Source organism: Grampus griseus (genome assembly GCF_964374135.1).
Source record: "Grampus griseus genome assembly, chromosome: 12".
Lineage (NCBI taxonomy): Eukaryota > Metazoa > Chordata > Mammalia > Artiodactyla > Delphinidae > Grampus > Grampus griseus.
In genome coordinates, this window is record NC_139006.1 from 7,027,756 (window position 1) to 7,041,726 (window position 13,971).

The 13,971-nt window shown below is 39.9% G+C and overlaps 1 protein-coding gene across 1 annotated transcript in view; it reads right to left on the reverse strand.

Moving 5' to 3' along the window:
- Positions 1–2,945: 2,945 nt before the first annotated feature.
- The window catches only part of KNTC1 (kinetochore associated 1), a gene marked incomplete at its 3' end in the record, with an annotated part of 69,350 nt that continues 58,324 nt past the window's right edge, over positions 2,946–13,971 (reverse strand). The window contains exons 54-64 of the mRNA XM_082667502.1: positions 13,092–13,210; positions 12,292–12,427; positions 11,539–11,634; positions 11,111–11,167; positions 8,180–8,234; positions 8,027–8,090; positions 7,329–7,458; positions 6,185–6,274; positions 5,574–5,719; positions 4,675–4,765; positions 2,946–2,990 (exon numbers count right to left, since the gene is read on the reverse strand). Coding sequence (XP_082523628.1) covers positions 2,946–2,990; positions 4,675–4,765; positions 5,574–5,719; positions 6,185–6,274; positions 7,329–7,458; positions 8,027–8,090; positions 8,180–8,234; positions 11,111–11,167; positions 11,539–11,634; positions 12,292–12,427; positions 13,092–13,210 — 1,029 coding nt within the window. The remainder of the gene's footprint in view (positions 2,991–4,674; positions 4,766–5,573; positions 5,720–6,184; positions 6,275–7,328; positions 7,459–8,026; positions 8,091–8,179; positions 8,235–11,110; positions 11,168–11,538; positions 11,635–12,291; positions 12,428–13,091; positions 13,211–13,971) is intronic.

Sequence of the window (13,971 nt, forward strand, 5' to 3'; positions counted from 1 at the left end):
CCAGGGCTTGGGGACCCCTGTTCTAAGGAGTTACATGACTGGTGCTAGAAGAAGAGAAATTGAGCTTTATGGTTGTGCAGGTATTTCTGCCACAGGGGAGGTCTGGTTGTGCATAATGCAGACGCACAATGCACACTAAAGAGGCCAAAACAAGCAGAGAAAAAGTTTTAAGTTTTTCTTGTCTTAAAATGCAAAATTTTCTTTTTTTTGGCCATGCCGCGCTGCATGCGGGATCTTAGTTCCCTGACCAGGAATCGAACCTGCGCCCCATGCAGTGGAAGCGCGGAGTCTTAAGCACTGGACTGCCAGGGAAGTCCTATAATGTGAACTTTTATTTCATCAAGACCTTTGTTTCTAATTTGAGCAAAGGTGCCAGTGTGCCTCAGTTGGCGACTTGGATTTTATGTTAAGTGACAATGGTGAGCCAGTAAAAAGTGTGACGCAGGACAAGATGAGATCGGGCTTATGTTTTAAGAATATACTTAGGGAAGGGGACGGAGAATGGCTGTATGGAGACAAGAGTGGAAAGATAAAAACGATCATGGCTAATAAAAATATAATAAATATAACAACAAAAAGTATCCTGGCTAATTATGTATCTGAACTTAAATTCAAATATATTTATATTCCATAAAGCTACTTCTTTGGCATATCAAAAGCTAACCCGTTACCTATCAGAACTGTGCATGTCTGTTAATCTTCCATCAATTTATTTGATAAATTTTCCTAATCTAGAATTATTTTATTTTGAGGGATAATTGACATATAACATTAGTTTCAGGCGTACAACATAATGAGTCAATATTTGTATATACAATGCAATGGTCACCACAATAAATCTAGTTAACATCCAGAGCTTTATTCTGAACAATGAAACCAGTTAAGACTGGGAAAGAACTCCTTTTTTAGCGCAGCTTGAGTCCATGAAGCCGGAACGTTCATTTCCATTTGTTACGTTCTAGTGCCACCACTTGACCCTTTCATTCCTTGCACATTTATGCCCAAGAATACCATCACAGGCTCTACTCGTGATCTCAGGCTTATAATTACAGTTTTCTTAAGGTTCAATCACATAGATATTAAAGAAATACAAATGTAAATACTGAGACACTATTTTCACCTATCAAATTAGCAAAAAGTTTAAAAAAGTATGATTGCCAGGACTTCCCTGGTGATGCAGTGGTTAAGAAGGATCCACCTGCCAATGCAGGGGACACGGGTTCAATCCCTGGTCCAGGAAGACCCCACATGCCGCAGAGCAACTAAGCCCATGTGCCACAACTGCTGAAGCCCATGCGCCTAGAGCCTGTGCTCTGCAAGAAGAGAAATCACCACAGTGAGAAGCCCATGCACTGCAACGAAGAGTAGCCCCTGCTCGCTGCAACTAGAGAAAGCCTGCGCGCAGCAACGAAGACCCAACGCAGCCAAAAGTAAATAAATGAAAAAAAAAAAAAGAGTATGATCACCCAACGTTGGGGAGGATACAGTAAAGCAGACATTCATGTTTCTGGTAGGAATAGGCTTTTGTGAAGAAGACCTTTTGAAATGCATGCAGTTTTGGCAATTTGCATTCAGTCTTTAAAATGTCCTTCTCAGAGTTCCCTGGCAGTCCAGTGGTTAGGGCTCTGAGCTTCCACTGCAAGGGGCACAGGTTCAATCACAGGTTAAGGAACTAAGAGCCCGCAAGCCACTCGGCATGGTCAAAAAAAAAAAAAAAATCCTTTATTCCCTTTGATCTGGTGAATCTGTTCCTGGGAATGTATCTTAAGGAAATAACTCCAAATAAGGAAAAAGGTTTGTGGAAAATATTGATGTAAATTTCCAGAAGAGAGCAAGTGGATGACCATCTAAACCTACTGCAAGTAGCAGGTTTACAAACGAGGGGATTAAGGCTTTGAGACGTTATATAACTTGTCCAGGATCACACAGCTAGTAGGTGATAGAGCCAGAGGTCAAACCCAGACTTGTTTTTTATCCAAAACCCATGTTTTTAGTCATATCACGTTGTTTCCTGTACAGAAATAATATTTTTCTCAACAGGCAAAGGCAAACAAATTCTAGCATTATCAAATTCAGTTTATTCACAAGTAGAGCAAAAGACTACACAGGCAGGATAGAGGTGTGAGTGACGTTTCTGTGTGCTGGGTCCCGGCTGCAGGCTCTCAACTCCATGCCGCCCTTGCAGGCCAGCTTCCATCCTGCCCTGTCCTGCCGGGGGCTTACAGCCTGCAGACTGCGTCTCCCAGACCCCTTGCCAGATGGCTTCTGTTCATTCCTGCTATTTCTTGGCACTGGCACGACAATCAGGAGGCTGGAGAAAGCAAAACCCTGCCTCTTTTCCCTTCTGGAGGCGGCAGCACTACAGCCAAGGGTGACCAAGCACTGCGTGGGCAGCAGTGCCAGCACAGCAGCGCCCGAGCTCCGAGGCAAAGCAGCTTCCTTTTCTCTTTAATTAATTAATTGTTTATTTAATTTAATTTTTATTTTTGGCCGTGTCGGGTCTTAGTTGCGGCACACAGGATCTTCGTTGAGGCGTGCAGGAACTTTTCGTTGCAGTGCGCTGGCTCTTTGCTGCAGCTCGCGGGCTTCTAATTGTGGCGTTCGGGTTTTCTCTTTTCTAGTTTTGGCACACAGGCTCCAGAGCACATGGGCTCTGTAGTTGTGGCACTCAGGCTCTGTAGTTGCGGCACACAGCCTTAGTTGCCCTGCGGCATGTGGGATCTTAGTCCCCTGACCAGGGATTGAACCTGCGTCCCCTGCATTGGAAGACGGATTCTTTACCACTGGACCACCAGGGAAGTCTCAAAGCAGCTTCTGATGTTAGGCAAACAGCCCCTTCCCTTTAGTTTCTCCAGCGACCCCTCTTCATCTCCCTTTTGCCTTTCAGTCCTCTTGACAGCTTTGTAACCAATTCCTGACACTCAGTCCTTCTCTGCTTCAACTAGCTAGAGTGGTTTCTGTATTTCTGGCTGGCCACTGACGGATACGCTCTGCAGCAAAGATTATATACATATTTACTAGAATGATGTTAAAAAGACTGACATTCTTATTTATATAGATGGAAGAAACAGGATATAAGTAGTTGCTTTTCTTATGGGGGGAGCAAAAAACTTTCCTTCATATAGAGTGCAAAAAACTAATAGTCTTTACAAGTTATACACGTAACTGGCAAAGAAAATATTTATTAATTTGTGACATGAGTTCTTTATGAGACAGTTATGCTATTATTAAGCATCTTAGTTATTACTTCTCGAGGAACATCTGACAATAGCTACTGTACACAGATTGCGCAATTTAAAAACTGTAATAAATAGGGTCATTTGATAACATATTCCAAACTTCCTCTTATTCTTCTTGAAAAAAGTTTTGATGATCTACTATGATCCATTAAGAAACACCTAAATGGGAAGAAACACAGAAGCATTTTTATGAGTGTCACTTAGTTTTTTAAATAGAAAATGGTTTGATAAACTATAGAACTTAAGCCCTTAACTATATTGCTAAAAATCTACGTATGAGATTATTTTGCATTTTAGACAGATATGATTGGAGAAAAACAGATACATTTTAAGGGCCACAAATCTGTCTCCTGAATCAATATTCTCCCTTTTTAAAAAAAGTAATCTTATGTCATTGAGCACAACAGACTGGAAGTGGAGAAGGGAAGTTATTAATGGATGTTAACAAAATGCAGGCTTATTTTAATGTGATTGATCTGGACCAAGGGAAGAAAAAAACCGCTAATAACTTAATTACGTCCACTAAAACTACCAAAACATGATCAAAATTAAAATTTTTACCTTATATTTAAGTTCAGAACAGGAATAAATGATTTACGTGCATATTTTATGCACAAAAACATTTGGAAGAACATACACCAAATTGTTAAGAATGATCTTATCTCTGGTTTCTGAGATTTCAAGTTATCAGTTTTCTTCTTATTATTTTTTCTCTTCCAGATTTCTTTTTTTAAAAAAACTATCTATCTATCTAACTATTTATTTATTTGACTGCATTGGGCCTTAGTTGTGGCATGCAGGATCTTTCGTCATGGCGCACAGGCTTCTCTGTAGTTGTGGCACGCGAGCTGCAGAGCGCACAGGCTCCATAGCTGTGGTGTGGCCTTAGTTGCCCCGCGGTATGTGGGATCTTAGTTCCCCAACCAGGGATCCAACTGGCATCCCCTGCATTGGAAGGCGGATTCTCAACCACTGGACCACCAGGGAAGTTCCGTTCTTCCAGATTTCCTTGTTTTTCTATAGTGAATGTATATGTCTTAGCTAATTAAAGAAGAAGTAATAAAAGCAATGGATAATCCAGCACAACATTAATCAATGCCCTTTAAAATTTAGTTTGTCGGAGAGTTCCCTGGTGGTCCAGTGGTTAGGACTCTGCCCTTTCACTGCCGTGGGCCAGGGTTCAATCCCTGGTTGGAGAACTAAGATCCCTCAAGCCGCACGGTGCGGCCAAAAAATTAAATAAATAAACCCGAGAGTGGAACCTAGGCCTCTTGATTCCTGGTCTGGGACTCTCTCATACAAAAAGTGAAATATAAAAATACATGCAGTCACGCATAAAAATCCATTTATCTCCAGAACAGGTTGGCTCAATTTTAAGACCCTAGAAATAAAAATCGTGTCAGGTTAGAACCCAGTAACTCTGGGCCAGATTTACCTTCAGAGTTTCACAGGGAGTGGCTCCTGGTGGCACAGGTTTCCCACAGTGCTTGTAATATTCAGTTATAAAGATGGAAGCTTCATCTAAACTATGGAATCAACAAGAAGAGGAGCATGAGGAAAATGTGGGAGTGATAAATACGTTTGCCCTGTCCACTGTGGTGATGGCTTCACAGGTGTATACAAATATCAGAATTTATCAAGTGGCATACTTGAAGTATGTGCAGTTGATTATATATATCAATTTTACCTCAAAAAATACTACTTGTTCATAAATGACAACCTGTAATTATGGTTGGATCACAAGTGGTAAACAAGCAGAAAGAAATCCATGGCATGGCACTGAGAAAGTGACACCTCCAGGGATCAGCACAGTTAGACCAAATGTAGGGATGGACCCAGAAACATTTCAATCCTGACTAAGCTTTCCCTTTCTTCTGTGCCAGCCCATTTCTCCCTTCTTTTTACTTTCCAAATTCCCTCCGAACCCTATGCCAAGAAGCTTACTATTTCTAAACTTGTGGGTGCTGGAAAATTAGATAACCAAGCTTAGCAAAAATTATGTTACATATAGCTACTGATTCTTTGGTCAAGTGTCTAAGGAATAAAGTTGTCATGTAGGGTTTTAGAGCAGGACTATTTTGGGAGGTCAGGCAGCTTGATTAATTGTCTGATTCCAAGTTCATGTTCCAAGAGATTGGATTACAAGACAACTAACCTCTTAGTATGTGTTAGTAGCAAGGTATGTGTAACGTAGTGATGCTACAGCTTAATTATTTGGAGCCTTTAATTACAATCAAATAGCTTTACGATTATTTGATATTTTCCTCCAAAATAAAGATAAATTTTAAGGAAATTCTACATTAAGTTGTTTTTTAAAAAATTTTATTAACTTACCTTAACTCATTTGCCAAATAGTTTACTAGTTCAGTGACGTTGTTGGTATTCATCATGTGTGATTTCAACACTGGGAAGTATTTTGTCTTTGCCAAAATCCCAAACTCCTTCTTATCTATGATATTATTCAGGACCAGACTTCTAACCTGTAGAATGACAGGTATCATCACACGCAAAATGTGTTAGATGCCATGTCATCTTATTCAATACCAAAACATTTCTGACAATTAGGAGTTAAATTATCATCGCATCGTGACTAAGCCTCCTCTTTGAGGGTGGGCAGGGGGGACTGCTTTGGTCCATTTCTGTATACAGTGAATAAATAAAAAGTTGTTGTTAAGCACTTTGGGACTTTTTGCAAGGAAAACTGTTCACAATGACAAGTATTGAAGGCTACAGATTTTCCACTGAGTAGAGCACTAAATAAACAAGACAGCCAGGGTCCCTGCATTTTCAAAATTTAATGAGGCTTTAATGAAAGCCAAATAATTGTATATATTAACAAACAGATCGAGATGGTAGGTTTTCAGCTTAATCTTGGTTTGGGGAAAATTTATTACCTTCTAATATCAAGTTTTTCATAACAAAAGGGAGAGGAAATTGCCTCTTACTTGATGTGAAAACCCTGCCAGCTGGCCAGTATTCATATGTTCCTCTAACTGCTGTAAAATGATCTGAGGGTCACAGGAGCCCAGAAAATTCTAGAGAAAAAAAATCAAAACATAATTAATGGAAAAGTATAATTACTACTAATTTCTGTCAAACCTGGAAGGTTTTCATTTTTAAATTTGAAATATCATAAAGCATATCTACTACAGGAAAAAAACCACCTCTATCAACAACAACAAAATTATTGAAATAAGGAAAAAAAGCATTTTACAAATAACTATTCCAACAGCAAAGAGTTGCTTAATAAGCATTTTGTCATTCTAAGTGCCAAAAGGAATCTATTTAAATACTAAAACTCTGAAAAGCATCAATGGATGAGTTTAAGAAGTCAAAAAGGAACAAAGTCAAAGACAGGCACAGATGGCTCTGAAGAAATGCAACGAATAGAGCAAGTGAGAAATAAAAATTATGCTCACTTATATAGATCTCTACGTACTGGCTCCTCTACCCGTGGGGAAATAATTGTAAAACGTTTCCAAATGCTTTGTTCTATTTATTCTATAGTATAAAGGGGATGGGAGTTATTTTTAAAAGTTCTATCCTCAGAATGCTCGTGGTGCCTTTGTTAGACACCCACACACAACCTGACTCTTCTCTCCTTTATCTCCCACATCTAATCACCAAGTAAAGCTGTATCTTTCCCACCTAGCTCATTTTCGTTGCCACCACCCTACTTTGGGTACTTATCCCCTCAGGCTTCCCCTGCCTAGCCACAAGATTGTTGGATAATTCCTATTCAAATGCAATGATTCCCAAGAGTTTCACTTCTCGCCCCCTCTCTCCTCTGATCAGGCCCACGTGGATTATTCCTTCAAAAATACTGCCTGATCATTTCACTTTATTCTGGCAGGAAAATTCACTGTTCCCCACTGATAAAGAATAAGGTGCAAACTCCTCTTCGGGCATCCGTCAGACAAACCTTCATCTGTCTCTCAGTCTTGCCTCCCACCAGACCCCCACACAAACCTTCCACCCCACTCATGCTTTACAGGTTTAGTGAAAAGAAAGTGGAACCTTTTGCAGGGGACATGCAGCATGAGACCTTCCACACCCTTGGCAGCCCCGGAGGAACATTTTGCAAAATACCTTTATTTCCTGGTGCCTTTTTTCCGAGTGGGGCATGAGCATTAGACAGGCTAATGCAAAAGCTGGAAGCTCTAACTGGACATACTGCCTGGCCACTCTGATCAGGTCAAGATCATCTGAAACTGGACATCTTCAAGAGAGCACGGTAATTAGTTAATAACCTGTCATATTCACTAGATTATACTGGCCTTCCTAGTTTTCCACAGTGGTTACCTGTTTACGGTTTCAGTAATTTTAAACATTAAAATGCTGGTGCATAACGTATGCCTAGTAATGAGTAGTTTGAGCCTTTTATGACATCCTTCGTGGAATAAAAGACTTGATCTACAGGAACACAGACTCCTGACTGCAGCTATAATTGTGGCTGAAAGTCTATACATGGCTAAAGACGAATACTTAGAAGACTCAAAATCCATGAGACAACACTGTATGATTTACGGTAGTCACAAAAGGTGCTCTATACTCACATTAAAACTGGGTACAAAGTTTAGGGAATGCAGGTTGAATATAAGTTCACTAGTTGCACTGCATGTGGAAAGTAGACATTGTAAAAATAATAGAGATATTTTATTTTCAAATCAAGTGGTATGCTTAACTTCCCCCCAAAAAGGAATTACTCACAGGAACGTTTATTAGAAAGGAATTTTATAGGCAACAAATCTGATTTTGGGGGGTAGGAAAACAAATATTTTACTTACTCTAGGACAGCGATGAGACTCTCACAACAATCTGACAGCTGACTGGGGCTTAAAGGACAAGAGGCTGAAAATTAAAAGCAACAATAATGTGTCTATATGCATAAGTATAAAAGGCTACTGTCAGTGTGTCGGGGAGAGGGGAGAGAAAGATACCTGAAAGTAGCGGTATCTGAACCACGCGCTGCCAGGCTCTGCTGAAGTAGGGAACCTGCGGAAACAAGTTTATTAAAGAATTCATGTCTGGGATCTTATGAACCTCTCTTTATTTTGCAGTCACAGAACTATATACACTTAGAGCTTATATTCTTGATGTTAAGACCAAAATTATAAGTTGATATCTCCCAGTTCTAGATCATTAAGATTCTAGGAGAATTTTCTTCATAACTGTATATTTCAGGATATTAACATATAATCCTGGCTGATTCATTATTATTAATTTTGCTCTGCAAAATACCTTATTTATTTATATTTGAAAAAACTGAAGTATAGTTGATTTAAAATATTACATGCAAGTGATTCAGTATTTTCACAGATTATACTCCACTAAAAGTTATTATAAGATAATGGCTATAATTCCTTGTGCTATATACTATATCCTTGTTGCTTATCTGTTTCATATGTAGTAGTTTGTACCTCTTCATCCCATATCCCTAATTTGCCACTCCCCGCTTCCCTCTGGTAACCACTTGTTTGTTTTCTCTGAGTCTGTTTCTGTTTTACATACACACTCATTTGTATTATTTGTTTAGATTCCGCATATAAGTGATATCTTACAGTATTTGTCTTTCTCTATCTGATTTACTTCATTAAGCATGTTACTGCAAATGGCAAAATTGTATTCTTTTTTTATGGCTGAGTAGTATTCCATTGTATCTATCTATCTACACCATAGCTTCTTTATCCACTCATCTGTTGATGGGCATTTAGATTGCTTCTGTATCTTTGCTACTGTAAACATATAGTGTTGCTATGAACATTGGGGTCCATGTATCTTTCCACGATTCATTATTGTTGCATTTGGGAAAAAAGTGTCAGAACTCAATTCAGAAAACAAAATTTATACTAAGTCTATGTATGTGCCAGACATTGTGCTAGGACCATAGGAAAGGCGGAAGGAGAGAAAGAATTTCAAAAAATAAATAAGGCAACACATAAATTTCCATCAACAGGAGGAGTGGTTAAATAACTTATGATACACTTTATTCCACATTTTGGAGAACAATTAAGAGTTAAAAATCATGAAATAGGGCTTCCCTGGTGGCGCAGTGGTTGGGAGTCCGCCTGCCGATGCAGGGGACACGGGTTCATGCCCCGGTCCGGGAAGATCCCACATGCCGTGGAGCGGCTGGGCCCGTGAGCCATGGCCGCTGAGCCTACGCATCCGGAGCACAGCAGTGAGAGGCCCGCGTACCAAAAAAAAAAAAAAAAAAAAGAAATACCTCAAAAGATTAAACATAGTCATTGTAAGACCCAATAATTCCACTCCTAGGTACACACTCAAAAGAAACAAAAACATATGTTCACTTATACACAAATGTTCACAGAGTAGCATTATTCATAATAATCAAAAAGTGGAACCAACCCAAATATCCATCAACTGATGAATGGATAAATAAAATGTGGTCTATCCATATGATGAAACACTATTCAGCAATAAAAAGGAAAGATATGGGATTTCCTTGGTGGCTCAGTGGTTGAGAATCTGCCTGCCAATTCAGGGGACATGGGTTGGAGCCCTGGTCTGGGAAGATCCCACATGCCGCAGAGCACCTAAGCCTGTGCGCCACAATTACTGAGCCCGTGCTCTAGAGCCCGCGAGCCACAACTACTGAGCCAGTGTGCCACAACTACTAAAGCTTGCGTGCCTAGAGCCCGTACTCCGCAGCAAGAGAAGCCACTGCAATGAGAAGCCCACGCACCACAACAAAGAGTAGCCCCCGCTCGTTGCAACTAGAGAAAGCCCGTGTGAAGCAACAAAGACCCAATGAAGCCAAAAATAAATAAATTAATTAATTTTTTTTAAAAAAAGGTATGATACATGCGATTATGTAGCTGAACCTTGAAAACATTATGGTAAGTGAAAGAAGCACAAAGGCCACATATTGTATGACTCCATTGATATGAAATGCCCAGAAGAGATAAATCCATAGAGACTGTAAGTAGACTAGTGGTTACCAGCGGCTAGAGGGAGGGGGGAAGAAGGAATGAATGATCCGTGATGGATATGGGGTATATTTTCAGGGTGAAGAAAATGTTCTAGAATTAGATAGTGGTGTTGGTAACACACTTTGTGAATATACTAAAAGCCACCTAACTGTACACTTTAAAAGGGTAAATTTTATGTGTGAATTATATCAAAAAAAAAAAAGATCTATACGTGCTGATGTGAAACTATCTCCAAGATACATTGTTATGTGGAAAAAAACACTTTGTCTAGAATGTGATTGCATTTATATGTACCAAAATGAATACATACACACACAACACCCACACCCACACATATATGCGCCCACACCCCTGCTTATATATAATAGGAAAGCTCTAGAAGAAAACATAAGAAATTGTCAACAGTAGTCACTTCGGGGGAGATAATTATGAAGGGAAATGGTAAAGAAAGATTTTCATGTTTTACTCAGCATATGTTCTAATTTATTAAACTAAGAATAAATTATATATTTCTATTTTATATATATATATATATATGTATATAATGTGTGTGAACAACACATGAAATTTAGAAAAGATGAATAAGACATGGTCTTTGACTTTAAGGGCCCTCAAAGTCCAAGAGGGGCAGTCGAATGTGTGATTTAAATAAATTATACCGTGACCAATGTTATAGTTGAGCCAAAGTGTTTTGAAGGCATAAATGAAGATGTGATTCCTGAGGCCTGAAGAACTGGGAGAAGTGATGTCGTGGATGAGACAATGTCCAAGCTGAGTTTTCTGGGTCCAGGCACCACTTTAATGGAACAGCATCCTGCAGCTTCACTGAGGAGCTGACTACTTAATCCAGTGTATCCAGCACTAGCCAGTGAGTATAAAGATTAAATTCTGTAAAATTTACTTTAGAAAACTACATACCTGCCATAAAGAATAGATGCTAGAAATGGCTGTTAAAACCTTCCTTAGATAAGGAATCTGAAAAAATAAAACACAAAAGTTCTGAAGACCACCCAAACAGAAAATTCCAATGTGAAAATTAAACTTTCACAAGAATATCAGTAAAATTTATCTTCCATGAGGACCACCAGAGAAGGTCACTTACAAATTCACAAACATCAAAAGAGGCCAGGGAAACTTCCATTTGTTTCCAATGAAATTTATGTCAGTTTTGAGTTTGCACTTTCTCTGGCCTAACGCCAAGTTCTTTAAGTTGGGCATGAAGCCAGTGAGAGTGAATGTTTTCAGCATCCATCTGTTCAATAACAAGTATCAGTGCAAAATGTTTAGGAGATGCTGTGCAAAATCTTTAAAATATACTGCAGTCTAGGGCACTGAGTCTTACTTACCATTCTGAAGCCAAGAAGCTTTTGCAAGAGTCCATTCCAAAGCTGCAGGTCATAGATTTTGTATTCTAAACAAAGCTCAGTCACCAACCTTACGGCCTGAAGCAGACAAAAAAAAAATTCATACTGTTTCAAGACACCAGTAAATCAAACCACCTTTGGAAAAGGTAGGGCAGCTAAAGACAAAACATGCTTATAGTCTAAGTGTGTCTATTGCCTAATTTCAGTGAAGGCCCTCATCTCTCTAGGGAAAGAAAAAAAAAATTATTCTTTTTCTTTCTTGCCGTTATGGACTCACAGCATCTCAGACTCCCCTTCCTCCCCGCTTTGTTTCATCTGTCCTAGAACAGTTTGCCTGTTGGCCTTATACACTTCTCGCCCTGGGCTCCAAATGCCTCAGAGACTACATTCCCACCAGTAACTAGAAGGAAGAGAAACAATACTCCCTACACAGGGAAGTCTGTCTAGATGAGGACAGGCAGGACTTGGGGAGGGATTATAAAAGTGTTCCCTCGGGTAGGTGGGATGGCTTCAGGCCTTAGGCTTTCAGGGAGAGAGGTAAGGGGACTTCCAAGTTGCCTTGTCACCTGCCAGGATAGGAAAGTCAGGAAGCCCTCAGAGCAGTAGACCTGTTCAGGAACCAAGAGTTCCTCTGGTTCTGTCTTTCAGAACTCTGAGTGGTGGCAGGCAGCTGAGTGAACACAAGAGCATCTGAGAAGACGGAGGCCCCACTGCCGGATGACTCTGTGTACATACCATGGATTCGTGGCTGTGGTTTTTCCATAGACCTTTAATCATTCCTTCTTTAGGACTGTTGCAAAATAATTCATATGTGATGGGGATATTCAGAGCCTCAAATGATGCCAGAAAAGTTATACATTTCAAATAAGATCTGGAAAACAGAGGCATGTATGGGAATCATCCTCACTGACCATATTTACATTTAAAATAATTTCCCTTGGAAATATCGGACAGTTTGTTGTTAAATGTCTATTTTAAGCTTCTAAATATAGTCATGGAATATTAGAAAGAAATCAATTTGAGGGGCTTCCCTGGTGGCGCAGTGGTTAAGAATCTGCCTGCCGCGGAGCAACAAAGCTTATGTGCCACAACTACTGAGCCTGTGAGCCATAACTACTGAAGTCCACGCACCTAGAGCCCATGCTCCACAATAAGAGAAGCCACTGCAATGAGAAGCCTGCACACTGCAACGAAGAGTAGCCTTCGCTCGCTGCAACTAGAGAAAGCCCGTGCACAGCAACAAAGACCCAACGCAGCCAAAAATAAATAAATAAAATAAATTTATATATATATAAAAAGAAATCAATCTGAGCAAGATGAAGAAAACACTCAGTTTCTAAATGTCTCAAAGACTCGAGGGAAACAAGATGTTCTTAAAGGCCTGTTTCCCCTTTGTCAGAACGTCAAGGACACCCGAGGCAACAGAACCACGTTGACAAGGCCCCTCTAACGCGCTCTTCTGAACTATGGGGCTTAAAAGTTATGCTTCCAAAGAATCTGTTTTCTATTGATACGATTTTTAAACTTCCACTTACTTCACTTCTTCAATGGGTTTTTTGAAGAGAGATTCTACAGTTTCCTTGTCAGCCAAATAGAGCAGACACTGCAGGGCTCGCATTCTGTGGGCGAAAGTGAGCTGGTGCACACCTAACGTCTGTAAGACCAAAAGAGGTTTGTAGAGCTGTGCCGCGTGTTGTAGTTGGATAACTGAGTTTCCATCTAGGTAACATGAGCCACATCAGTTTTTAAAACATTAAAGTCTATGTCTGCCCTTAGGGAGTCAGTGGTTCTTAAAGTGTGTTCCATGGACCCCTGCATGGGGGCTGGAGGGCTTCTTACACTCTTTGAGAAGGAAAATAGTTAGAACCATTTTTGTAATAATACCATAATGGTATACGTGCCTTTTACACTGTGTTAATATTTGCACTGATGGTGCCAAAGCACTGGTGGGTGAACGGTAGGACACCCAGCTGCGGTGGCAGCCACCACATCCTTCACATTTGCAGTACTGCAAACAAGAGACGTCCACTTAAGAAGGTTCTTGAAGCAATAAGAATTAATTTTATTAAACCTCAACTCCTGAATATAGTACTATGAGTTCACACTTGAATACGTGTTACTATTAATTAATCAAAACATATTCATTAATGTTCTACATGACTGAACAGGAGGTACTCGTAAAGCACACCGCGAGGCCATGGGTTTTTTCAGGGAAAAGCCCTTGTATGACTGAGCTGTGAGCTGAACCAGGCACTTTTCATGGAACACCATTTTTACTTGAAAGAATGACTATCAGATAAACTAATACGCAAGAAGGGATTTTTCCCCCCTTGCGGTCAAAGACACACAATCAGCATCTCAGCCTTTTCCCCATTCTTCCTTCTATCTACACCTTTACTCTCCCTCTGCTCCAAC